General features: G+C 34.2%; 2 protein-coding genes across 2 annotated transcripts in view; one reads left to right on the top strand and one right to left on the bottom strand.

Moving 5' to 3' along the window:
- The window catches only part of LOC149491108 (UDP-N-acetylglucosamine--peptide N-acetylglucosaminyltransferase 110 kDa subunit-like), a 31,543-nt gene extending 30,331 nt beyond the window's left edge, over nt 1–1,212 (top strand). The window contains exons 8-9 of the transcript XR_016316505.1: nt 694–732; nt 1,098–1,212. The gene's annotated coding sequence lies outside the window, so the exon portion shown is untranslated. The remainder of the gene's footprint in view (nt 1–693; nt 733–1,097) is intronic.
- LOC149491107 (gamma-aminobutyric acid receptor subunit beta-like) lies at nt 241–24,179 on the bottom strand. Its single transcript, XM_089700118.1, has 11 exons — nt 24,130–24,179; nt 23,956–24,056; nt 5,819–5,886; nt 4,052–4,278; nt 3,816–3,898; nt 2,612–2,749; nt 2,224–2,361; nt 1,621–1,905; nt 1,308–1,480; nt 1,090–1,221; nt 241–840 (listed from the first exon to the last, which is right to left on the bottom strand). Exons 1-11 carry the CDS (start codon nt 24,177–24,179, stop codon nt 676–678), a joined length of 1,560 nt encoding a protein of 519 aa, XP_089556244.1. The 3' UTR covers nt 241–675.
- Between the last annotated feature and the right edge of the window lie 3,652 nt (nt 24,180–27,831).

The raw sequence follows: 27,831 nt of genomic DNA, 5'->3' as shown, positions 1-27,831 counted from the left end.
GAACTATAGATCCACATTACCATATAAAGCTATGACAGTAAAATTAAATCTATAAATATAAACAAGATGGTATTTGCCACTACATTTAAAATAAAAATCTAACATCATAACATGGATACAACTTGCAAACAATAAACATTTTTTTTATGTTTAACACATTTAATAAACTAATGAGTTTTCAAGCAGAAAGTTTGAGCATTAGAATAATTTCCAAAGCGGAAAACAAGTACGTCCACTCATTTTGCCACGTAATAATAATTTGAAACCAATTATAAATCCATACAAAATTCAAACCTTTGCTTCCTTTTATATCATACTAAAACCAATATCATAAATTGCTGTCCAAACGTAAATTTCTTCTCCAACTAAAAAACAAAACCAGACACGTCTATTCAGTCGCTTATTCTTCAGACTTTACAAGAGAACGACTAATTCTTATTGTTAGAACTATTCTTTACTACTCGTATCGATCAAGTCTTTTAGTATATACAAATACATTTTTAGCGATATTCTAGCATCTAAGCTAAACGCGTTTATGTCTACAAATTCATTTTCGTTTTAATGTTAAACAACTACCGAATATTCTACTTAATCGCTGATAAGTCTGAGCGTTTCGCGTTTCAAATTATTATTTATTATAATGAGTGGAAAAATAAGTGGTACTTTGAGATCCCTCTATTTATCTTCTTCCAGAAGAACCAGATCGTCAGCCACGACGTCAGATACGTGAAGGTAAATGATCCAATACATAAGATTGAAGCAGACGAAACACACCGGGAACACGATGCGCGAGTATTTGTCGATGTCTGAGGGCGTCATTCCGAGTAACTTGCTGATATCCTGCAACAATACAATGCTACCGTCTATGACATTAAAAGGAACAAGATCTATAACATTATTCTATCAATACACACGCATCAACACTGATAAAGATTACAATAGTATCAATCTTATTATACCCAGTCTTAAAACAATATTCACTTTGCATTCAGGGGACATATATTCGTACATTCGCATAACTGCATAGAACGCAAAATACGCAAGCACATGTTAGAAATTAAAAAAAAAACCCGTTACAAAATTTATTACCTTTCCAGGCTGTATCAGCTGTGGAGGCTGCGCCGAAGGATCGTCCTCAGAATTTCTTCCACCGTTGATTGTGTTTTCTAAAATACCACCTTTTGAATGCACCTTGGGATCGTGGACTTTAAATCGTACTTCCTAAAATTATATTGGATGAATAAGTAGATACAATACAAATAAAGCGTATTTTTTTAAACAACAATTAGGGCATATTAATTTATTACCGATGGTCGTCCAGGTGGACATCTACCAATTGTATTCATTTTAGAAAGTGTATGCGCATCGACAGGCGGACAATCTACTGGCATTTTCTTCTCAGAAGCAATTTTTTGGATTGTCATAAATCTTTGCTTTCTCATCTGTATTCTCTTAGCCATATATCCCACCGTAGCATATTCTGAAAAGACGGAGAACACTCTTACTTTTCTTTGTCGAGCATTATACCCTGTAGCACGTTAGTTAGTCGCCATTGCAATAGCCAGGCCTTATACACTAAAAATCAAATGTCGCTTTGCATAAATGACAAATCATAATTACCTAATAAACTGGCGAAGACCATAACGAAGCAGGTGCCCAGGTACACATCAATGGATTTAACATATGAAATCTTTGGTAAAGCTGCATTTGTCGAGGACATAAGAGTTGTCATCGTCAACACCGTAGTTACACCTAATGCTACACGTGCAGGGGTCGCGTTGCGATTCAACCAAAATGAAACCCATGATATGATTACAATGAGACCCGATGGAATGTAAATTTGAATTAAATAATATCCCATTGAACGCACAAATTGGATCTCACATGCCAGTCTTGAATAATTTCCTGCAAAAAATGTTGTAACAAAGATGTAAGTCTTCAATGAATGCTTAGATGTATGTCAAATATAAGTCATGACTCTCTATCATAATAGTTGTCATAAACATAAACTATCATTAAACTTATGAGGTATTTTAATAATAACTTAATTTATTTATCTTTAATATATATTATACACTGTGACACTAAAGACATCACTCAGTGTTGCTAGTGCAAAAATACAAAAGCAGGACGTGAACAGTTTCGTGGTTTTTATGCCCAGTGTTTCATGTTACGTAATGATTTTGTTCGTCTCTTAGTCCATTTTTTCCCCAAGTAAAGTACCTGTCGTAAGGGAGATTTCCATAGCGCGTTGTCGATGACCAAGCACCTTGAACTGCGGGAGAGACACCTCGCTGGAGACGCCCACTGAATTGGGCCCCTCATTCCATTTGTAACGGATGTCTCGCATGGTGTAGCCGACTGTGCGCAGCACATAGATAAATGAAATAACCCCAGACCCATTTCAATGGGTTTTGCTACACGAGTCGTCATTCGGTCGGGGCAAAGGCAGGGATTCTCGAGCTCGATTTCGCGTCTTATCGTGCGATTGTCGTGTCATGTATAATTGTGCGAGTGCCACGGTATCTGCGCACGGGCTGAGGGAGACGGGGTCGATAGCGGATTATGGATGGATAATGCAAAGGATAGCGATTGATGCTAAATAGTTTACCTGTGGTCAACGTAACAACAGTTGCCCGCTGTCGGTGCCCGAGGACCCGGAACTGCGGTAGCTGAACTTCATTACTCATGCCGACGCTCGCCAAGCCGTCTTTCCAATGGTACCGAATGTCTCTCATTGTGTATCCGACTCCGGAGACATGCCAAACACACAAAACGCTATCACTTACGCTGTGGAGCATCGCGCATCCCACACGCAGCCGTTGACGATGGGACCCGCGTTTAGACAACCGAGCAGAGCCGAGTTCAGTAACTCGAGTCGGCTTGGTGGGGATGATAGAAAAATATAAATCTATAAGGATTTATCTACTGCGTGAAATAAGGTAAACATCTATTTCTAATTGTACATGTACTTATAAAATATATGAAAAAGTAACATAGTAATGTGAAGCAAGATACATCATGCAAGTGCTGGCAAGAAAGATTGTGCTAGTAGAGTTTGGTAGCGCGTGGTGCGAGGAATGAGTGGCAATTCTTGGGTGCGGGGTTGCCTAGTACTGTGTGGTATAGTACTGTGGTGCGTGCAGTAGTGTCTGCGGCACGGCTCTCGGTGGTTGAGCAGACTGCTGACCCCGCCTCCTTCGGCCCGCTCAGCAATCGCAGCGTCGATGTCTCAAAATCAGTTTAGCATATGCTCGTGAGGACACAGGCTTACTATTTACGTGTCTGCCTTCTGCGGGTGCTGTATGCGAGAAGGAGACTCCAAAATAATGATAACACGAGGGAATCACAGCACGTGTCGTCGTTATTACGCTTGTGCTCACAGGAGATACCCTGAATAACATCTGTGATACAAGAAAGTGGTCACAACACAATATTGGGAAGCCTAGTGAAAATTGCACTGTGTTAAGAATTAAATGGTTGCCTTTGGTGAGCACACGGATGTAGTTAAAATATAAATTGCCTATTTTTCTATCATCATAAATTTTACTCGTAATATTTACGCATCGGAAATGCCGATGCTTTTATAAGGGAAAGGTAACATTAATATTTTACGATATATATCATATGAAGCGTGAGTTGAATATATATATTTATATTTGCAGGGATACAATAAATTATAACTCATCTATAGTTCCGTGGCTTATATTAAATTCAATTAATATACAGATTTCGTAAATTACAATCATGAACAGTAACAGTAACGTTATTAATTATACAATTAATGATATCTTAACAAATTTCAAGATACTTACAACTCTCTATTTCGATATGACACAATTGCCGATCCATCGGAAAGTATTGAAGGTTCATTGGGCAGGATGCTGTAATTGTCAATCTGTAATTGGTTTTAAATACAATAATTAAATATACTTAACACCAGTTCTTTTATTATCATTGTGCATGTTTTTGGGCCAATGTGTGGCATTAAAAAATAAAAAGAAAGAATCAACATATGAATTATAAAGGCCTCTTGAACCTCAGTAACTACCTGATACTCCTCGTGATAGATCCCGAATAATGAATGCGTATAAATTCGTTACTAGTAGTTGCTATATGAAAGTACGATTGCTTTTCGTTGACAAAAAATGTATCTGGCACCCAGATATTTTTTATAAATTCCGAGCCGACTGACAATGTTTCTACCCCTGGCCTCTTCTTATATGCCAACCTCGGGTCCGTCCAAAATTGTCTGAAGTAGAAATCCAGCGTGAAGTCCTACAATCATTAAAAAATTTGAAGATATACAAAGGATAAACTCACTATCTTCAATATTCACAAAATAAATTTCACAGGTACTGAGAATGTTTCCAAACCTGTGTAATTTATGCCATAAATAATGTTACTATGAATAACATCTAACACTTGCATGCTGTATTGTGAAGGCTGCGATTTTCACACGTAAAACATTTACAACAAATATACAAACTAATTACCGATCAAACATTTGTGCAGTGAAGTGAAGAAAAGCTATGCGGAAGTGTGTGGAGTGTTTAAGTTAGGTAGTGAAATAAGTGTGGTCTACAAATGGACAAGTGGCTTCTTATTGGTTGGGACGACAATGTATTTAGTGGGTGTTGGCGCAAGCTGGCACCCACGGCTCGATAAAGCAGTTTTTAAACTGAAGCGTACAAGCCCATTTATTTCATTTAAATTGAAAGGAAAAATAACATTATGATTCTTTGTTATCTTTGATGCTCATCACGCAATTAATCCTTTGCAATTCAGCCACGTTCAATGTGACCTTATATTTTTGATTTGGTTTCCACTTTTCTGTCAAAATTAAGTACTTTGGAAAGGTTCTCCTGTCCGCGACAGTGGCTACTATATACATAAAGGAATAAATAAGCAATCGAAAGGAAACTAGAGCTCTAAAGACGTGAAATACCGGTGCCCCAATTTACTGGAGAGCGTGAAAAGTTACGATTACGTTGGCAGTATTCCAGTAGATACAAGTACCACAGATACAATCACAACCAACTACGAAATGTCTGACAAATAAAACTGCACAGTCGTCGCAAGTCCACGCAGTGTGAAGTATTACGTAACAAAATTATCAAAAATGCATTTGCAATTGAAGATTTCTGAGACTCCCTGTGATCAAGTTCAAGCGGTTATTGTTAAAATACATTGCAAAAGCCAGGGACGTTTAGGAACTTCGCCACAGGTTACTAAGAAATGTCATCATGCTAAGCGACTTCGTTGGAGTTACGAGAACTGCTATACACAATTAGACAATTTAGGTATACACAGATTGCTTTTCTTATCATGGTTTCAATATTCCAATGTTGATCATGATAAGAAAGCAAATTGGCGGACAAGGGCGTTTTGCTGGACAAAACGTAGACATGCTCGCAGCCTCGTGTCTAGGGCTGCTCGGTCGCTCAGCGCGGCTGAACGACCGAGACAAGCGTGAGCTGACAGGGACGAGTACCATGAGCACTTCGGAGACGGAGCTGATAGAGAGCACATACATGGTGACGCCCACCTCCACTGGCGGACCTGCAATCAAGCCCAATGGTAAGTGTCGCTCGCTCCTCGCGCCGTGAAAACCAAACCAAAGGTCTGAGACGTGCCCATCGCCTGAGCAACGAAAGGCGCGGGGTGCGTGCGGATAAACGGGCACGATGTAACGGTAACCGTGGTTACGATCATCGTGCGCGATCGCAATCGAACCGTGGACACGGGTGCTACGATGAACGGTAATGCTGGTGATTTACTAATGCATTGTGTCTTTATTGCTTTGAAAACAAGGTACCATTTTCACTTCAGAGAGAGAGCTGATGGAGAGCACGTACATGGTAACCCCCACTTCCACGGGTGGTCCTGAAAACGATATAACATGTGTATGATAGTTTTTTTTTATCTCGCACAGGCAAGTTTTATTTTTTAAAGTATTGTATTCATTTTCAGAATTATAACCCGATCGTAGATAAATTTAGTAGCCGTAAAACAAAACGCGCTTGTAGATGTAGAATGGATAAAAATAACAATTTGAAAAATCTCCGTTATATATTTTTATCATGGAGCGAGGGTGAGCTTATCTTTTGTTATAAGAAGAAAAGGGTAGGCTTAAGTGGAAATTTTTTGATGCGTGAAATTTGAAGGTGAGCACTCAACTTCAATTTATTTTACGAACATAGATATTATTACGTTCAAGTGTTAAAACATTTATGTAGCGTAATAATTAAACGTATCATTTTGAAATGTAAAATGAAATGCTGTAAAAACATTTTCTTTGACGTAACAATTTAATTTATCTTAAAGAAAGTTTTTATCCTGAACGAATATATTTTAGAACTTTTCTAGGTACCGTTTAAAACTACCATCACGGCTAACTTGTTTGAGGTCATACAGTATTATATAAGCGACTATATCGATTAAAAATTTGGCAACGTTCTCGGTTATACCCACATGCATTTGCCAGCAAAGGAGCAAAACGTTTTAATTTAATGGATACTGTTTTACTGATAATCTCATATCACAAATATTATAAAAAATATTTTTTTTATTGTTTTATAATACATTATATAATCTTATTTCATTATCTTTGATATAATCTGATTTAACAAGTAGTCATTCAAATAATTACAGCTCTGGCAGATTTATAAATAATTATGCTCTCAATTTGGCTATTTTTACATCAAGTTTATTCAAACTGTATTTTTAATTGTGATATTAGCCTATATATGCGATGAAAGATGTAAGCTATTATTAGTAGAAGTAAGGAAAATATTGCTTTTACTTAGACTATTGAGCCCACCATTGAATTCGACACAACCTTATAAACTTGTTCGTCCCTTTGTTACGTCGATTCAGGTCCTTTTCAGTACATTTTCATAAGGTTTTCACCTAATCACTGCAATTCTATCTTAAAATGCACTGGAATATACCAGAGAGAGGAAATATAACCTGTACATAACTTAAAATAAACAATATTGAAGGTGCGACGTGAATTCCCACCTTTCCAAGCGTTATATTCATGTTTTACGAATCATTTTATCAGAAACACTACATAATATACATATAGTATAAATACATACGCCTCTTTCCTGTTATTGTGGGCAGAGCTTGCAGTTCATAATACATAATGTTAACAGAACTGGGCACTAAATATTACATAGCGAGCTTCAGGCGGAGTACATAATATAACAAGATCGACTGCATGGAGCTGTCTCTTTCACACTTGCGCTTTATCGATGAATCGTTCCTCGTTACACAGGCTCTCGCTCTAAAGCTCGACGTTCAATATTTAATACCTAGCGCTGTATCTTGTTATCTATGACTACAATATATCTCTGCTTTATTTACATTGGCTATTCTATTGTGAAAGGTTTTAACTGTTGATAATAATCGACCTTCATTGGGTATTTTAATAAGTTTAGGTTACATCGAATATGAAATAATTAAGGGTGTAAATTAATACAATCGGATTAATTTCCAATGAGCGTAACATTTAATAATTAATTGCCGCTGTTGTGGATTTCAATAATTGATACATTGGCTTAATTTTGGTAATTGGATTTCCACGAATTAATTCAATCCTATTTTCAGCGGGAACTAACTTCATGAGGAGTTTATGTGGGAAATACAAGAATTTGACTCAATTTGTAGTCTATTTGGATAAATTATAATATATTGTTACCTTTTATATCTATTTTATACAAGTTAATACTCGTAATATTATATAATCATACAATAGTAATTTAAAAATGTTATGAATTAAGTTAGGAATATATTAAAGTTTCACCATTAGATTAGAAATTAATATAACTTACACGAAACACGAGAGCTGACAAATTTAGTCACAGATAACTCTGTAATATTCTGAGCCTATAGGTAACTATTGCAGTGACCCAATTAATTCTGAACCGCCTAACGTAAATATACCTGAGTAAATACGAGTATATACGTGTTTTGGGCGTGTTTATTGGGAAAATTGTAGGCATTTCATCTTGATAGTTTGTTACTTGGTTATGAAAGTCTGGTTGGTTAAGAAATTGGTCATTAGTTTTATTATTATTTTAGTGTCTGTTTGAGTTACAGTTTAAATGATTATCTTAGTGTTTGAAAAAAAAAGTTTGTGTAATTATTTTTAATCGACTATACACTAGCGTAGAGTTTTTTTTTAGAATGACTTTGTTATTTTCTCTAGGTTTTTCCTATTTTGGTGATGGACTGACAAGAATTATCTTTTTTCCTGTTTTTGTGTTTTGGTTCACATTTTTATATATATACTAGCGGTCCGCCCCGGCTTCGCCCGTGGTACATAATATTTACGTTTTCTCTACATAAGAACCATCCTCGTACTTCAAGGAATATAATAAAAAAAGAATTATCGAAATCGGTTCAGCCGTTCTCGAGTTATGCGCTTACCAACACATTTTGCGATTCATTTTTATATATAAGACTAGAGGTCCGCCCCGGCTTCGCCCGTGGTACATATTTCGCAATAAAAGGTAGCCTATGTCCTTTCTCGGGTATCAAAATATCTCCATACCAAATTTCATGCAAATTGGTTCAGTAGTTTAGGCGTGATTGAGTAACAGACAGACAGACAGAGTTACTTTCGCATTTATAATATTAGTATGGATAATTTAACATATTGGACATTTTGAACAAGAGCTGAGTCATAGAATACCTACATTATACAACTCAATCATTAGCATAAGGACAAAGGCAACTAAGAAGTAAAATTTGCATGAATATTAACATCAAATAAAATCGAACATCAAACTCAGACAGAATAGTATTGTCTCAATGAAACAAAGAGCATTACTTTTTCCTTTATTTGTGAGTCTGCATTATATTTTGTACGCCCATTGCTATAACTATGTACACTTTATTAGACTTTAAATACAAATATGAGAGAACTGTTATACTGTAACTGTAACTTAGTTTCAGTGACGTAGCTACGGAGGCCCCGTAGAAAAAATAGTTAGGGCTCAATTAACTTATACACATCTGAAATATACTAATCTTTGTCGACGTGAGTATTCATTTTTAATCCTATTTTGATGCACACACGTAGGGGGCCCCTTAAGACTGGGGCCCCATTAGACTGGGGGCCCCATTATAGTGTACCTATGCTTTTACATAGTTTGTACTTTCACTAGTTGTGTAAATGCCCTCCATTTTAGCTTACCATTGTTAAAAGTTTCACCGTCCAAAACTGGCGGTGGATGGCGCTTATTAAATTTCTATGAACGATTAATTCTATTGCTCACTGTACTTAAAGGAAAAGTTTTGAGAGGACTTTGGTTTGTCACTTTGCAATGAAAAGACAGGGTATATTTTGGCAGTTTCAACTTACGTTACCAAAAACGATGGAAGGTTTGTAAGCGTATTTCATTATTTTATTATTGGAAATTGTTTATTGTAATTTGTTAATTTCTATCTATATAGAAGTGTGATGTGGGCGTGGCCCACGTGTCACTTGTAAGGTAAGATCACCTAACTTGCTCTCAGTTGTGCGCAGAAAAATATTCGAGTCGGTTGTCAGCTGTCATACCTTTTTTCCATATTTATTCATTAATTAGGACGTGTTGTTCGGTTTTAGAGTGCAAAAATGATAGCAGACGAAATAATATCAGCAATATTATTTCGTCTGCTATCATTTTTGCACTCTAATACCGAACAACACGTCCTGTGGCATTTCATACCATCGGTAAGTCTTATTTTTATTTATTTTACATATAATATTTTATGTTATAACTTCGCTTGTAATTTGTCAAAATTGTATACAAATATCTAGTCAAAATGAACCTTAATCCGTAAGAAATTAGTACTATTATAGATTGAACAGCAAACAAGACTTTCTGGAATATTATTGCAATAAACAAACGAATGTCGCTTTAGTGATGCTTGTGGCGCATATCGACAGTATCGATACTTTAGAAAAGACAAACATTATAAATATTAAATTTTATTTTATTTTTCCTTAGCTTTCATTTGTCAAATTTATTTATAGATTTCCCAAAGAGGCTAATTTAAAAGAGAAATGGATAAATGCAACGTGACGAGTTAACTGGATGCCGAACAGCACTAAGCGGTCTAACAAAGGCCACCGATACAGCAAACCTACGGCAGTTCCAAGATTTAAAATAATGCATATTTTCTGTTTGTATTTTGTAAATATAGATTAATACTATTCTATTCCGTTTTTTATTTAATAATAATACTTAATATAAAAAGACGTAACTAGTAGTAATAAACATACTCCAAAATGTGACACATTATACTATACTCATATAATAGAAAGAAAAAAAAATACACAAAAAATATTTATTTGTGAATTATCGATAACAAGGCTGACATCCCTCAGGGCATAGCATCAGATAAATATCAAGTATCAAGTCATTAATGTTGAGTGGCACAAATTTCAACCTAATCTCTATGTGTTGAGGTTCAAAGTTATATCTATCGAAAACTAACGCTCTCTGTTTTGGAGTAGCTGGATGTTTTCGAATTTGGAATTTCTGTGCAATGAGAAACAAAACAGCTAATATACCTAGGGATGTTATACTAAAATAAACCATAAATGGTGCGTTACTGCGTTAGGGTACATATTGAAATGCTGAATTTATAACCTAAGTCAGTTTTTACTCAAATTAAGCTGTCCAATCAAAGGCATAGATTACTTGTAGTATACTGTATAACTTTCGGTTTAAATGTGTGGGTTTGGCGACACTGGTTTTAATAGTAATTATGACATTATAGCACTTCTATTTGTTTTTAATGTTCTGTGATCATCTGTGATTTATAATGATATTATTTGTATCCTGTTATAAAAATTATTTCAATTTGCGTCATTGTATTCCATAGAAACGCATCAGTAAAAGGACAAACATACTATAATGCTGAAGTTTTATACGTAACTTAAAAAATTATATGGTCCCAATCAAGAATAGATATTAGCTTCAAAGTTTCATAATGTGATTAGCAAAAAATTATCCAAGAAATTTGAACTTAAAGAGAAAATAGATTACCTTCCAAACTAATCGTTCCAAGAAAACTGCAAAGTTTCCGACCCGCGATCTAACGCTAATGTGTCTTAGAAAATACAGTTAAAATTGCATGTCCATTTTAATTCCTTTCTATTAAGAACGGAGCTACGGAGAATTTTTACTATGACCATTTTCAGAGCATTTTATCCGAGGTAAGATTGAGTAAGGCGCGGGTCAAACACAAGCGGCGCGGGCGCGGGCGTGCCATAAGCGCACCTCTTCAACCTGTTTTGCACCACGTCCTTCTTCTACATTTTCAATTTTGTATGAAAGAACTTTGGAAATAGCCAATACCGCACCCGATGCGCGCCGGCAGTGCGCCCGATGCGCGTCGCGCCGCTTGTGTCTGTCCCGTGCCTTAAGTGAAACTTTGTGAAGTACTTTCGAAGCACCGCGCCGCACCGTCCCCTTATTTATCAACGGCTCGGAAGATACTCTTACTAAGATAAACTACTGAGGAATTCTAATAGTTAACCTTTTAAACTTTATGTACTTTGTTTGTATTTGTTCTAAAATAAATGGACACTTTTAAACAGCTGTAATACTGTGATGCAGATAACGTAGTGTTGGTTTAATTTTTACAAAATATGCCATACCTATGTCATTTATGTTTATTTTAGTATTGTCAATTGTTATGTTTGATGTGATTGGACAGGTCAAAATTTGCATTTTATTCGTGATTTTACATTCTGTTAAAAATTATACAACTTGTCCTAATAAATAATATTATATCCATCGTTTTGTCCTTTTCAAGACAGAAAATTAGTAGAGTCGAAGATTTTTATAAGTTTAATTTTGTGTTTAATTTCCACCTATAACGTTGCAAGGACAAATTTTAACTGAATAAAATGTATATTTGCCATTTTACTGAACATTCCTGTAGTTAAATATGAAATAATTATCGCATTGATTCAATTATTACAAGCCAATCAGCAAACCACAAGCCGCATTAAGTATCGGGTATACCGCAAACAAAACTGATTACCAAATTGCAATAATATATTCATCATTCGTATTAAAACTTTCATATTCCAATATAATATTATATTAAAAAAGGGCAATTTATTAACAGAATTGAGATTTTTAATCGTTTCACTGCCTACTAATAAAATGTCCTAATATCAAGTCTCTGGATCGATTGTAAAGATATGGCATTAATAAAACAACTAATTGTGATGTTTAAAAAGTTTCTGGTAATTTCTGGTAAACTATGTTTGTAATTGGGGGGAGAGTAACTTACGGTGGTGACGTTAAAAACTATTTTTATTATTGCAACTAGCTAAAAAACCCGGCTTCGCCCGGGAGTTGATATGAGATGACGTGGTAGAGTCGAAATAAAAAAAATAAACTATGACGTAAAAAGTAAAAAAAAAATTTATTGAAAACGTTTTCTCATTATTTACAATACTTGTTTATAAACAACATTTTTCATTTTATTGTCCGGAGTATATATACATAAATTTTTCGGATTTCCTACTCTTGAAGCAAGCTACATATAGCTGACCGTGAGAGAAGCAGGATTCTTTGAGGTTAATGCCACAATATTTTAAAGTTTGTCCTTGCGCTTTGTTAATTGTAAAACTAAAGGTTAATTTTATTGGAAACTACAGTCTTTTAAATTGAAATGGCAATTCCGAAGAGATCAGTGGTATTCTAGGTATAAATACTGTCTGTCCTTTGGTCTTTCCAGAAATAAGTTCAGCTTCAATGATATTATTCGATAGCTGTTTTACGATCATTCTAGTTCCATTACATAATTTTGGGGAGTTGAGATTTCTGAGTAGTATGATTGGAGTTCCAATTTTCAGACGAAGGCAGTGTAATGGCATTCCTGGTACTTGTAAAGAGTTTAGAAATTCAGTGAGGAAGTTGACACTTTCTTCAATAGATACCATCGTGTCGATCGATTTATATATTTTCTCTTCATCAGGTATTTTCTTCAGAATATTAAAATTGATATCGTCAACAATATTATTTTTAGTGGCCAAAATTGCTCTTTGAAATAACCACTCTGCATTAGTATAGTTCTGAATAATATTTGGATAAATTTTGTCGATTAGTTCGTCTTCAGTAGTGGCTATATTACAGAAATCACTGTTAAGTTCAATGAGGCCGGTCGTTTGGTCAGTAGGATATGTACCTTCGCCGATTTGTAAAAGTATTTTAGCAAATTGTGCTGTTGTTTCATCTCTTGATAATTCAACTCTCATGTTTTTTGTTAATTGCAGTATTTGGACTTGTAGCCAGAGATGTGATTTTTTCAAGCATGCATTGATATCGTCTTCTGATGTTGTCTTGGGAATAACTGGAAGTGTTTGTCGAAAATCTCCTGAGAGTATGAGTAGAGCTCCTCCCATTATTTCAGAGTTTTTTCGCAATTCTTGTAATGTTCTGTCCATGGCTTCTATAAATTTTTTATGGGCCATGGTGCATTCATCCCAGATGAAAATTTTAGCTTGGTTTAGAATTTACCACGTCCAGATTTTCCTGAAATTTTACATACCGGGAATTGTTGTTCGGCTATATTCAATGGTAGTTGTAAGGCAGAATGGGCAGATCGTCCTCCTTCCATAAGTGTGGCTGCAATGCCAGATGATGCTAGTGCCAGTGCGATGAGTTTTTTAGCACGTATTTCCGCCAGTATTAGATTTATGAGAAACGTTTTACCGGTGCCTCCTGGTGCGTCCAAGTAAATAATTCCACCAATATCGTTATTTATCCGGCTCATTATAACGTCGTAAACTTTTTTTTTATTGTCATTGAGAGTTGTGAGCAATGTATTCAAGTAGTTCATTGATGTTGTAACTTTTTTCCTTCATAATTTCGTAGTTTAGCACACTAAAAGCATTTCTTTGTGGTGCTGGCATTCCAAGTTCTACTTAGGCTTGATTATTTATTGCTAAACATTTATCTTCTAAGCGAATGAGTGTTTCATTGAAGATCTCGTCATTGAATTCTATAGTCAGTTCAGGATTAGCTTGTCGGACTTGGTACAATATATCATCACTCATACTCCTTTTGAAAGAGTCCCATAGCTGTTTTGGGTTTGATGGGTTACATGTTGTTAATATTATAGGGAAATTTCACGAAAAAAACCCACAAATAACTTTTTTCTATTTCGTTTCAAAATCGAGAGTTAATTAAACACACTATTAAAAATACTCACACGTGATACTTCTAAATAAAGGCTCACAGATAACTTCTCTTCTTTTCGTTTTGAAATCGCTCGTTTCGCTGTTCAAATTAAACTAACTCTGGTGAGCGACACCGGGCTCTTATATATTCAGAGAGCCTAGGCTCTAGAATATTCGACAAAAGTTGAAAATATTTTCCCTCTCACACCTTCTAGAGTATTCTGGTCACTATCGTCCGCCATAATAAAAGGTTCTATAGCGGTAGCATTTGTACTAAAAGCGCGAAATTTTAAAACCTAAATTTTTTAATGTTTTGAGAACTAATTTGGATAACTAAATGTCGCTTTAACTCCAAAATATAAGTTAGCTAATGACGTACAAATACACAAAATTTAATAACTTTATTATAGCAACAAATTAAATTTAAGACTTTATTGAAATTGGAATTTTAAAATAATTTCGTGTCACTACTACACATGCTACAATTGCTCGCAACGCTTTTGGAAATGCAACCTAAACAATCGTTGTCCTGAATGAAGTTCAAATATTCGATAACAGATGGCGCCACTATGTAGGGTTGGAAAGTTCCTTATATCTTTAGAAACACGCCCTTAGATTAAAACGGGAACTTTCTAGCGTAGCGTATGTAGTAAAGGCGCGAAATTTAAAAACCTAATTTTTTTAATATTTTGAGAATTAATTTGGATAACTAAAATTATGTCGCTTTAACTCCAAAATATACGTTAAATAATGACGTATAAATACACAAAATTTAAATTTAAGATTTTATTGAAATTGGAATTTTAAATTTCGCGCCACTACTACACATGCTACAATGGCTCACAACTATGGAGACTACACACTATGTCTATTGGAGTGTAATATAGTCTCCGAAGTTCAAATATTCGATAACAGATGGCGCCACTGCACTTAATTTCCAAGTTGAAGGGTCGGAAAGTCCCTTATATCTTTAAAAACATGCCCTTTAGATTAAAACGGGAACTTTCTTGTTCGAGGGGGGATAAAGGGCTATCACACCACATAAGTCCCTTTATCGTGTCGGGACTCCTTTTTAAGTTTTATCGGCACGCACATTTTATCGACTTAGTTTTATTATATATATAGATATGGAAATATCCTTTTAGCTCATTCATCAATACCTTCAGAAAAACAATCCCTTAAACTCATTTTAACAACGAATTTCCCAATTTAACAAAAAGTGAAGTCCCGCGGGGTAAGGGGCCGATTGTACATCTGTTTCACTGATCGATTTTCTTTAGGGACAAGTAGGTGATCAGCCTTCTGTGTCCTGCCTGACCGAGACATTTTTTTTCTTCGTCTCCACCGGAAATCGAACCCAGGACCCCCTCGGTTAACGCTCACGTGTCAACCACTGTACCTACCATGGAGGCGGTCCCAATTTAACAACAAACGATAAATTACTAACACATCGTATTTATTATCTTTGTAGCCCAATAAAATGATAGTGCAGAAAACGTAGTTAAATCCGTTTACAACTCAACTGGCGCCAGCTGGCTGCATCGATAGCGCTAGCTACTATTAAGTATTCTGTGTCGATACGTCAAATGAACAATTAATTTACCAAGTCAAATTGTGCCTATTCACGCTATTTGTAAAGATTGGAAGATTTATTTCCAAGAATGGACATGTGTATTGGGAAATTTGAGGTTTTTTTATTGAGAATAGGGAAGTGCTTGACAACAATCTCGCCTGATGTTAAGCTGAGAATGTGGTCTAAGATGGTACGCGCGTCCCTAAAAGGTACCTGTTCAATCTACGCTTGAAGAGTATTAGTAGAGCTTGAGTTTGTAGTTATTGAGAGCTAAAGGCTTAGGTTTCATAAGACGGTTTTGAAATACTCCTAACTAATATAATATGTTTACTAAATACCTAGTATTAATTTTATTGATATCAACGTACCTAATGAATCTTTTAATTCGGTTGTATGTGTATGAGCTTAAAAAGTATTTGAATCGAACATTAAAAAGTCAAGTCGAGTAAGAAAAAGTTATTTTAAAACAGTGAAAAGTATATTTTATTCACAAATTTATTGAATACGTCACATTTATAAAGTCATAATAAGTATATGCGAGTAGCTAAAATATATTCAAGAAAACGTCTAGACTGAAATTCTCTAGAGATACTTTTGAAATGGTATTCCTTCATAAATAAAGTTAACGTTCACGTCGTTAGACTGCATTTCTTTTAATGTTTTTAAATGTTACTTTATTTTTCCTTGCTCCTGACTTCATAATCCTAACTGAATGTTGGATTGATGAATCATTTACGTATTTAAATCTGGCTGGCTACTCTCTATTTAAATCAAACAAATTCTTAAATAAAAGTGATGGCATTGTTCTACTTTTTAAATCGAGCTTGCAAGTTGAGAATCACGAACCTTCGTTTACTGATGCCAACTGCACGGTTACCGTTTTGAATAGCAACATTGTTATTATATCAATATACAGATCCCCGTCATTTCACAATATTGACGACTTTTTAATATCGCTGGAACGTTTGATCTTATCGTACCAAAATAAGTCCATATTTATCGTAGGGGATCTCAATATCGATATAAGGAATTCCTGTTCAGACTCCAGAGTCCATAAATATCTTGATCTCTTGGCTTACTATGGAATAACCTCAGGCCATAACCTGCCGACACGGGGCGACAGCTGTTTAGACCATGCACAAATCAAAAGCCAATTATCTTGCCGTGTCGCTGTTTGTCCTTCAGCAGTATCCGACCATGATGCTGTTATAGTGGGTGTTACCCTCAACAATTTTGAACCATTCCCTCCTTCACAGAAATCTAAAAAAATTAATTTCGATAATCTTCATAATGATATTCAAAATATTGACTGGCAATTCTTGTACAGCATCGACAACATTAACGAAGCAGTGGCAGCTTTTGTCAATCCACTTCACACAGCGATTAAAAACAATTCAAGCTGTTGTACAATTCCAAATTCTAAGGCCATTAGAAAACAATGGATTACGCCCGGTTTACTCCGTTGCGTTAGACGAAGAGATCGTCTCCACAACATTGCTAGGAAGCGCCCTAAGGATGCCGTACTGCAAGAAAAATACATACGTTATCGTAATTATTGTAATAATATTCTCCAAAATCTTAAAAACTTCCATGATAGTGAAAATTTAAAGAAAAATAAAGGCAATTCAAAGCGCTTATGGTCGACTATGAAAGATATCTGTAGTTTAAACTCGCCCAACTCTAATTCTGATGATTTATTAAAATGTTCTGACTCCATTGACGAGTCTCTTTGCAAAACCAATGAATACTTTACTAACATAGGTAAAAATCTTGCAAATAAAACATTACAAAAACTCAATACCTCTGAGAATCTTCTTGCCGCTAAGACATCTATACCTAATTTTACAAAATCTTTTTTCATAGCACCGACCGACGAACTTGAAATTGCCAATTTAATTAGTAGCCTCAAAACCTCTTCTAGCTGTGGATGGGATAATATTCCAAGTAAAATGATTATTATGTCAAAAACCTGCCTTGCTGCCCCGATTACATACTTATGTAATCTCAGTATTACTACGGGTACATTCCCAGATGACTGGAAAATCGCAAACGTCATCCCAATTCATAAATCTGGTTGCAAATTAACGTTCTCTAATTATCGACCCATATCTCTTCTCCCGACGCTATCCAAAATTCTGGAAAAAGTCGTAAATAAAAGGCTACTTTCCTATCTGGAAAAAGAATCGCTACTTGCTTGCAACCAATTTGGCTTTCGCCAGAACAGGTCTACTGACGGTGCTGTTTCCTCCCTTGTTGATTGCATTAGCAATAAGTTAGACTCAGGACAGAAATGCATCGCGGTATTCCTGGATCTGGCGAAAGCTTTCGACACTGTCTCGCGGCCCATTCTTTTACGTAAGATGGAATTGTACGGAGTTCGAGGCATCGCTCTGCAATGGTTCACTTCTTACCTTACTGACCGTCGCCAAAGAGTATGCATAAATAATCAACATAGCACTCTAATGAACATCCCATATGGCTTGCCTCAAGGCAGCGTGCTCGCTCCTACATTGTTTTTACTGTACATGAACGATCTCTGCTCCCTTTCCCTTCCATATACCAATTTGTTCTCTTTTGCAGATGACACAGCTCTCGTATTTTATTCTAACTCTTGGAACGAAGTAAAAGCTGTAGCTCAAAATGGTCTTCTTACTGTCGCTTCTTGGTTACAGGACAACCTTTTAACCTTGAACATTGACAAAACTAAATTCATCAGTTTCAGTATAACGAGTCGCTCTGTCCCACCTACGTCGCTAAATCTTCAAATACATTCGTGTACAAACTCTTCTTCTTGTTTATGTCCATCCATTGTAGAAGTTAATGAAATTAAATATCTGGGAGTCATCATTGATTCCAAACTTTCCTGGGAACCTCAGATAAATACACTGTGCTCTAGGATTAGAAAGCTTATACACATATTTAAAAAATTACGTTCAGTTGCCGATGCCCATACAATAAAATTAGTTTACAAAGCACTCTGCGAATCCATTATTTCTTATTGCATTTCAGTCTGGGGAGGCGGCGGTTCCACCCTTATGCTTAAAATTGAGCGCGCTCAACGGGCAATACTCAAAGTTGCTTACAAGAAACCTTTTCGATATGCTACATCTACACTCTACGCCGACACAAAAGTTCTGTCAGTCCGTCAACTTTACATTCTGGCTACCGCACAAAAGTTCCACAAAATGTCTAAGCAAACCTTTGCACCAACATCAAGAGCCCCAAGACGAGTCAATTTCACGCTTCCGAAATGTAATACCTATTTTGTCAAACGCTTTTATAGTTATAGGGGCCCTTTCCTCTACAATAAGTTCATTAAAAGATTAAATGTAAATATAATAAATGCATCTATATATATTTTTAAAAAGAGATTAGAACAACTTTTACTTAACTTAAATTATAGTGAAACTGAAGCATTGCTTGTCAGTGAAAAATAAAACACACATACACACACACACACACTCACACACACACACACACATAAACATGCACACACACAAACACACTCACATGCACGCACACTCGCTCACACATACACTGGAGTTTGTTAAATAACTTATTTTCGTTTTTCGTTTTTTGTTATATTTCTTACTCTGCAATGTATAGCTTTTAATTTTTAGAAACTAAAAAATACTTCTGTAACATAGGAAGAGACTAGTTTCCCACAACACAGGGGATCCTAGTGTGGGGACTAGTGTATTCTAAAATGATTGTAAACTGTGTTTTGAAACAAATAAACGATTTTTATTTATTTATTTTATTTATTTTATTTATTTTATTTATTTTCTAATAGTGATAATTAACATGACAGCTGTATTGTATCCCATGCTAAACCAAATGAAAAAATGTAATAATTACCTACACATTTTTAATGTACTCTGATTGATTGATTTGATCTTTACTAAACTTTATTAGCGCTTTTGTCGACATTTTCAGAATGGATGAAAGGTAAGTACAATAATTAAAATCTCCGTATAAATTAGGTATTCAAAAACATGTCGCAAGTACTCAAAAGCTTTTGAAAAACATCCATGAAAACATGCGATACTAGAAAATTGTAAAATAACACTGTACCGTTAGTAAAACCTCTGTGAAAAACCAATATTTAATTACGGAACTACGTGTGTATAAACCCTTTGAATATTGTTCCAACGCTACCGCAATATTCATCGGGACAAAATTAAATATTTGGTACCGTTGTAAACAAATTAAATACTGCTTTTATTCGAATATTTGAATGACAAACTGTTTTTATTCTTTGCAATTTGTACGATACATTTTTATCGTGATTTTCTGACTCAGTTCACGGAATTTACAAAATGTTTGGATGAATAATTTTTATTATGACTGACGTATATGTGGGATGTGGAATGATAGTTAAATAATTGAATTGAATTTTGTCTGTAAACTGTATTTTACTACTTTTCGAACATGACAGTTTTTTTGTTCTTTAATACTTTCGTCAGAAAAATTTTGTGTTTTGTGAAAATTCAGCAAGTACATATATATTTTATAAACTGTTTAATCTCGTATTTTACTTTACAACTCAGTAAAATATAGATAGACTCGAGAAAAGATAATAATTTTGCTCTTTTAGTAGTTAATTACGGTAGAACGAAAACATAAATACCTCATCAGTAAATGATAGAGAATAGAGTACCTATATAATAAATTATTAGCTATAAAGTATTAAAACGGTATTAACTATTTCATATTATCTTTAAAAAAGTTTTATTTACCCTACAAAATTTTCAATAGCCTATAGGAATTACAAGCTGGATCCTCTAGATATAGAGTAAAAAATACGTATTACTAGACTAACGTGAATCTTATTTTAATTTTTTAGAACAAATTAATATAATAAACAAGTTATGATGACCAAAAATAATAAAACCCGTTTTCCTTGGTCACGGCATTACGCGTGAACGGGTGGACCGATTTCGATATTTTTTTTTATTATATTCCTTGAAGTACGAGCATGGTTCTTATGGAGAGAAAACGTAAATATATACCACGAGCGAAGCCGGGGCGGACCGCTAGTGTGTTAAATTTTCGTAAGCTATACCGGCAAAAACGGATAATAATTAATCCAACTCCACGTCCAGGATAAAATATTATAAATGGTAAAACAAATTATACGCCGAAAGATTCAATAGGATTATGAAACATGGCAATTGGCAATTATTGCTCATATTTATTATTCATTTTCAGTACATTCAGGTTTAATTTAAAGAACAATACAACCCTCGTAGCCGCATTACTGGACGTATCACCCTTCAGTGTTTATTATATTATGTTAATTTAACGAGGGAATAATTATGAAAATATTACGGAAATTTCGAGTATGATTGACGTTCTTTGTCTGGTATAGGTCACAAATAAAGCTATTTTCGTTAACTTTATAAATAAGTAAAATACCTTTGAATCAAGTCTCCAACATAATATTATTTGCTAACAAAGCAGATGATTTCTTAATAATACGAGATTTATTATTTTTGTTATGTTCTATGGGAGCCTATATTATGTACAATGTATGTACCTACTGACTCAGTACTAATAGTCAGTAAGTGTATAAATTATCTATTAGGCAGATTAAGAAAAGAGTCTTGTTCCAATGAGTAATCTGAAAGAAAGCCGTATATAATTATTAGAAAGGTCATTTCAATTAGGTCTAATTGCTGTTAGAAATTGTCGGATCGTGTGGAAATGTTATTTTATTAAGTTCACTTCTTTAAGAAAAAGTAAAAGCACGTTAAAACTCATAAAATAATTGTATATAGATACCGATCCTTGATAAGCGCACAAAGTTTGAATTAAGTCTGTTCGTTTAACGTGAGAGAAAATCGAAAAAAGGAGTCGTTACATACAAACTTACAGGAGAAATTTATATAAGCGTGTTAAAAAGAACTTTACTAATAGAAATGACTTTCCAATAATGTCCTGTCTCCTTACCAAATAATTAACATAGACCGTTTAGTGTTATCTCACCGAAACATTTCCAACAAGACAAGGCTAATTGACAATGCAGGTCGCTGAGCTGTCACAAATCCAGTGATCCAGTAATTGACTGAATGATTCGATAAATTGGGAAGGACATGATGGTCATTTTGTAATCATTATAGACGTCATAATGAGAACGTTTTCAGTTTTGTGGGTAGCTCTTTGTTGGCTGTTTTTGTGATAAAATTGTTATTGAAATCTATAGGTACTTTATTTACCTATAAATCTGAAGAGCATGTTTTTTTGTTTCTTTGAACGCGCTATTTATTGTATCTCAGGAAATACTGGCCCGTTTGAAAAATTACTTCGGTTTTAGATAGCCTATTTACCGAGGAAGGCTATAATATATCATCACGCTAAGACCAACAGGAGCGGAGCGGGTCAAACCGTGGGGCGTAGTGCCTTTAAAAAAAATATCAATATCTCAACACGTTAATTGTATGAGCAGCCTACAGTGTACTAAACGAAAGATTACAATTTATGATATTTTGTCAATATTGCTTTTCATTTTACATTTCAAACGTATTTCATAACAGCCGAATCCATAGAAAATCGAAAAGTAAAATCTCATAAAATACTTTAAAACTTTACCAATACTGATTTAACTTAACTTCACGTGTATTGACTTCGAAAATAACATTTATATGTGTAAAAATGCAACACAGTTTTTAATTGTTAATTTAAAAAAAAAGTTCACTGATCGTTATTTAAGTCTTAAACTAGCGAGTTTGAACTAGTATTTTGAGCGCAATTTCGATACATTTCTCAGCTTATATACGTAGTTGATCTACCCAATTGTTAACTAAAGCTGCTAAACAATAACATGACAGGCGATGAAGCCCAGAAAATCCCGTCCGCAATCAAGAGGTAATTGATGCCGTTCAATTTATGATGTGATTAGAAACACCTACCTATAGTTAATACTGACATAACTCAATATTAATTGATGCTGAATTATTTGTTTAAAGTATGATTTATTGTGCTTTTCATTATTATTATGAACATTTAGATATAGGTATATTTTTTTAATTTAAAACCAATGTATTTAGTCAATGTGTCTGAATAGAAATAAAATCATATTTGGAAACTTCTCTATAGTCAAAACTGTAGTACCAAGGAAAATACATTTAAGAAGCTTATAAAAAAATGTTCCTGTCAGAAGATATTTAAATTTTAATGCTGTTAATTTACGTTTACTATATTATTTTCTGTAGTTTATGTTTTATGTTAGGTATGTTTATATTGATTTTATTTAAGTAATAACTAGTAAGTTACGGATAAAGATTTTTAGAATATCAGTAGTTTATATTTCATGTTAAGTGAATATTAATACAATTTTATATTTTTTATTTCATAGAAATTTCACTATAATAATATTATGTTCGTAGAGAAGCGTAACAAGGATTTTACTATCGAGATAACGCAGTAAAACGTAGGAGTTAGAAAGTTGGGTGTCGTTACACCCGTCTGTAGGACGTTCGTGTCCTCTCGGGTTAATTCGGCTTCGATCGTGGGAGGGACAGAGTGCAATGCCCGCAGCCCTCTAGAGATACTATTGTACTAACTTGTTAAGTCTACGAAGATTCTACCGCTAAAATTTTGGTTCGGTTTTGATCACGGCGTTGTAAAAAATACTTAAATTATTTATGTTGATGAATAGTATCATATGCAATGGGTTAATGACGTGTTAGATTTTAATGCAGTATGTTTGTTTGATACATTTTGATAGGCGTCTTGCATTATCCGTTGTCTGTCTGTTACGTTTTTGCAGTTTGCAACGTTTGATTTAAGAAATTTGAAACCTTTATATTATACGGCATAAGTTACATTTTACTGTGAAAATAAAACAAAAGGGTGTTAGGAATGAAAACTTAAAGGGGGAACGTCGATCGCACGACAGCGTAAAATACCCGTGAAGTTACGGATGGAAAGCTAGTTTAATAAATATTATTTCAAGGGGAAAATTGTTTATCAAGTTAAATTGCTTTGTTGTGTCCACTTTAAGGACAAATAGTATGATTTTAGTCGTTATTTAGTTTAAATATAAACGATAGGAAACTTTCGCGAAATGCCAATTCAGTATTTACGGGATTGTTTTAATATTCTTCAGTGTTGGATTTGTTTGAGTTAATTTGTGATTTAGTATTTTTGTTCAGTGTTTGTGTGTGTGTGTATGACTAACCTCCATAATTGGGCCTTACTCTTTTATCGTAACTTATACTAAAAGAGTCCAATATTGCTGATATATTGACATCACCGAACATTCCACCACCACCCGAGCCTCTGAAACAAAATAAATTATGTCAAAATTGTAATAAAGTGCGCAATTATTTCTTTGTTGCTATTTGTTTTATACCCAGTCCATCTCACAGGACTAAAAGCGAAATACGCAATTATAAAAGACATGTTAATGGTATGGTTGGAGTAATAGCTTTTAAATAGTTATAATTTTATAATAGCTAGAAACAACTTATAATCCTAAAAGCTTGATCCTATCAAAATAAAACTCATAATAACAAATATTCAATCTGTCTCATAAATCAAAATCGACATCATCTGGATTCATAAAATATTAAAACGTATCATATTTTTTGAAGCATCGAAACTCAGAGCCACTGCTGCAATAATGATTCATGCTCTGAAATCTGAATTCGAGCAGTATAATAAATTCTGAACGAGTCTCGATCGCGCTGGCGTATAAAACAGCCTTTCATAAAATAATCCTCGTTGATGATTAAAAAGCAAATTTAATGAGACGTAGTTAACGAAATATCTTCAAATGTAGAATTCATGAGTATTTGAGTTTTATCCTGTTAATATTATAAATGCAAAGTTTGTGAGGATGGATGGATGGATGTTTTTACTCTTTTACGCAAATACTACTGAGCTGATTACAATGAAATTTGGTATGTAACTATTTGAAGAACAAGCGTTCTAACAGACGAACGGCGAGTTGCGAACGGCAGAGGCTACTTCAGCCGTAGCCACATGTCGACGTCAGTCGTCGACGCGTCGGCGGCAGCAGTTAATATATTGACTGCTGCCGTTTACGTGTCGCCGACTGCCGTCGACATGTGGCGTCGGCTGAAGTTGCCTCTGCCGCTCACAACTTGCCGTTCGTCTGTTAGAACTCTAAGACATAGGCTACATTTTATCCCGGAAATACGGAGTTTTTCTTTTAAAACGCGGGCCCGTTGCGGGAATACAGTTACATAATATGTATATATACATAGATGTTGCGAAGACTACCATCTTGGTAATCTGGACACAGAGGTCTGACCAAGTTTTCCGTAAAGAAAATCGATCAGTGAAACAGATGTATAAAGCATGTGCCTCATACAAACATTAGGGGACACGGGAGTTCAATTTACACTTTATTTAAAAAAACATGAATAACCGTATTTTGAAACACTTACAAATCGACAGAATGTAACACGAGACTATTCTATTATTTTCTATGAGACAAAAATTTCGCAGATAATTTTTACAATTGTGTGAATAAGGGTTACTTTCCCTTGCACCAAACTCCCCGCGTTGAAATACACGCATAAGATCAATACCGCCAAATACGAAGCTCATTGTAGCGAATTTTCTAAAGAATGGTTTAAAGCTTTTTATCAAACTTATAGAAAAATTGTTTATTTAATGGGCGGTTGGGATTTTTAATTGAGTTTCTATAATATTTTGTGTAGACGTAGTAGAGTTTAATTTTTCCTGATTTAAATTAGATTGCTTGGCGCTTGGTATTGACATACTATTAAGTTTATAATTTTCAGTAAGTAATTACATAACAATTAATGGCATAAATTAAACTGATTAGTTTGTGATTATCAGTAGTAAATGTTAATACTATTACGATGATTCAAAAGTGCTTCTCGAAGAAGTCTTATTGAATAAATAAGTGTTTCAGTTTTAGTTTGAGTTTGAATATATTGGCAGTAAACTGGAAGAAAAATATAAAATAATTATAAAGATATTCACCATTAAAAACCGATGAATCAAAGTTAAATAATATAAACAAGAACAGTTAATTATAACTCCAAACTAAAAACAACGCAGCAGAATACATCGCCCGTTATAGCCATATTTCATTGGAATATCATAAATAGTATTAATGATCGACTAGATAGATAGATACTGTTCAAACAAATAGGACTAAAGTAAATATGTTTAATATAAATTTCAATTAAAATCATCAATCCGTAAATGATACTATAATTTATTAATGGTCATTGCAATATGCTTTGTTTTAAATTTTTATACTGATGCGAAATATAGAATGGAATTTAGAGCAGTAATTTTAATAAATCGTAAAACATGATTTGAATTGTATGTTCTGATAAAAATAATTGCGGTATACTTATTAAAAATGACTATAGTTAAAGGTAAACTGTACACGTATTTGAAATTTAAAATAACAAGCTAAATAGACATGATATCTCTTATTTTCAACAACAAATTATTATTTTTTTACGTTTCGGAGAATTGTTACAGTCACAAAATTCACAAGAGCTCTAAAATTAGGAACAGCGTTGTTATTTTTATTTTTATGTTAGGTTTTATTTTGAAATATAGTGCTATTTAGGTAGTTCCGTAATTTAAGATTAAAATTATCTTTACTACCCAACACTAATGCAAGATTAATTTATTAAATATTGAATTCCCAACACAATAAACTTACAATAACAACGTACTTAAGTAAAAAATGAGTTCGCTCTAAAACTTAAATATTATTTACATTTTTATACCATACTAGAGGTCCGCCCCGGCTTCGCCCGTGGTACATATTTCGCAATAAAAGGTAGCCTATGTCTGTATTCTCGGGTATCAAAATATCTCCATACCAAATTTCATGCAAATTGGTTCAGTAGTTTAGGCGTGATTGAGTAACAGACAGACAGACAGAGTTACTTTCGCATTTATAATATTAGTATGGATTTATCCATTTATAAATATTTCTATCCAAAACCAAGAAAATAAATCTTATTTTCAAAGCATGTAGGTACACGTGAAATATTCTGAAGAAATAAATATTTCCATTTTATAAGGTATCCACCGTGAAATGCTTACAAAGCTTAGAATCGTATTGAAAGTCACAAACTTCGTGCTTCCATACAAAGTATCTTACATGTATAAAATTAAACTCAATAAAAGACGAAGTCTTTCAATATTTTATATTCCTCACATCTTATAATCTTACGTCGTTCTCGTTTCTTTTCTTTACCTTTTATATGAGCCACAAGGACTTTAAGCCACTCTACTTAGTGACATACAAAATTAATTTAGTTTTGCGTAGCCGTATTGTGAACATTTATAATGTTAGTGGGATTCCAGTATATGAAAAGAGAAATAGTACATTGTGGGACACATTCACCAGTTTGAAAAGAAATAAATGAGGAACATTTCGTACAACAATATTAAACACGGAATGCTCAACTCGGAGAATAGTCTAGAAAATGTCGCGCAAATTGCCTCAGTTCATAACTTTGTAATATTCAGAGTATTTGTTAACCTGAAGAGTTGTATTTGGAGACCAAATTTTCCATCGCAACTTTCCCTTTGAACCCGAGTCAATCGGCTTATCGGCTATGAATGCTTTTATTTAAAAGTAATACACAAATACCTTTGATTTAAAAGAAACAAGAATCTTTCAAACCGTTCGAATCTATTTTAGAAATAACAGATCTTAACGTAATCCGACTTCAAATACATTGGTTCTTTGCTATTGCCATTCAATTTGTGACAATTTAGATCTCTCACATTTTCAATAGAATTATCTTTTATTACCAACAATTTCATTTTGTTATTATTATAACTGTACTTGCTCAAACTAAGTATCGTAATGGTATGCAGAACAATTTGTACATTTTGTGCCAGCAATTGCTCATTAGCATCGAATTAACATGAACACCGAACTTAACTGTTTCAAGGCGCACAAAACTAACAAACTTCCAAATATACATGCAATTTTACTTCTACTTTGTTGTTATTGAAATATACACGAAGTTTAATTAAAACTTCCTCGAAGAAAGGTAACTAAACGTAGCATAGACAAGCA

Source organism: Colias philodice, chromosome 1, assembly GCF_061535455.1.
Source record: "Colias philodice isolate Cphi_HAF_F1 chromosome 1, ilColPhil1 Martin Lab GWU primary, whole genome shotgun sequence".
In the NCBI taxonomy this organism is placed as follows: Eukaryota; Metazoa; Arthropoda; class Insecta; order Lepidoptera; family Pieridae; genus Colias; species Colias philodice.
The sequence above is the reverse complement of the archived record's forward strand: the minus strand, read 5'-3'. Positions and strand labels throughout refer to the sequence as shown.

Bases quoted from the DNA above. Each gene is read 5' to 3' on its own strand.
- LOC149491107 (XM_089700118.1), bottom strand. From the start codon at position 24,179: ATGTCTTTTATAATTGCGTATTTCGCTTTTAGTCCTGTGAGATGGACT. The intron at 1,222-1,307 runs GTAATAAATTAA...ATATAATTTTAG, and splicing joins GTCCACCTGGACGACCATCG to GAAGTACGATTTAAAGTCCA. The intron at 841-1,089 runs GTAATAAATTTT...GTATTGTTGCAG, and splicing joins AGCTGATACAGCCTGGAAAG to GATATCAGCAAGTTACTCGG.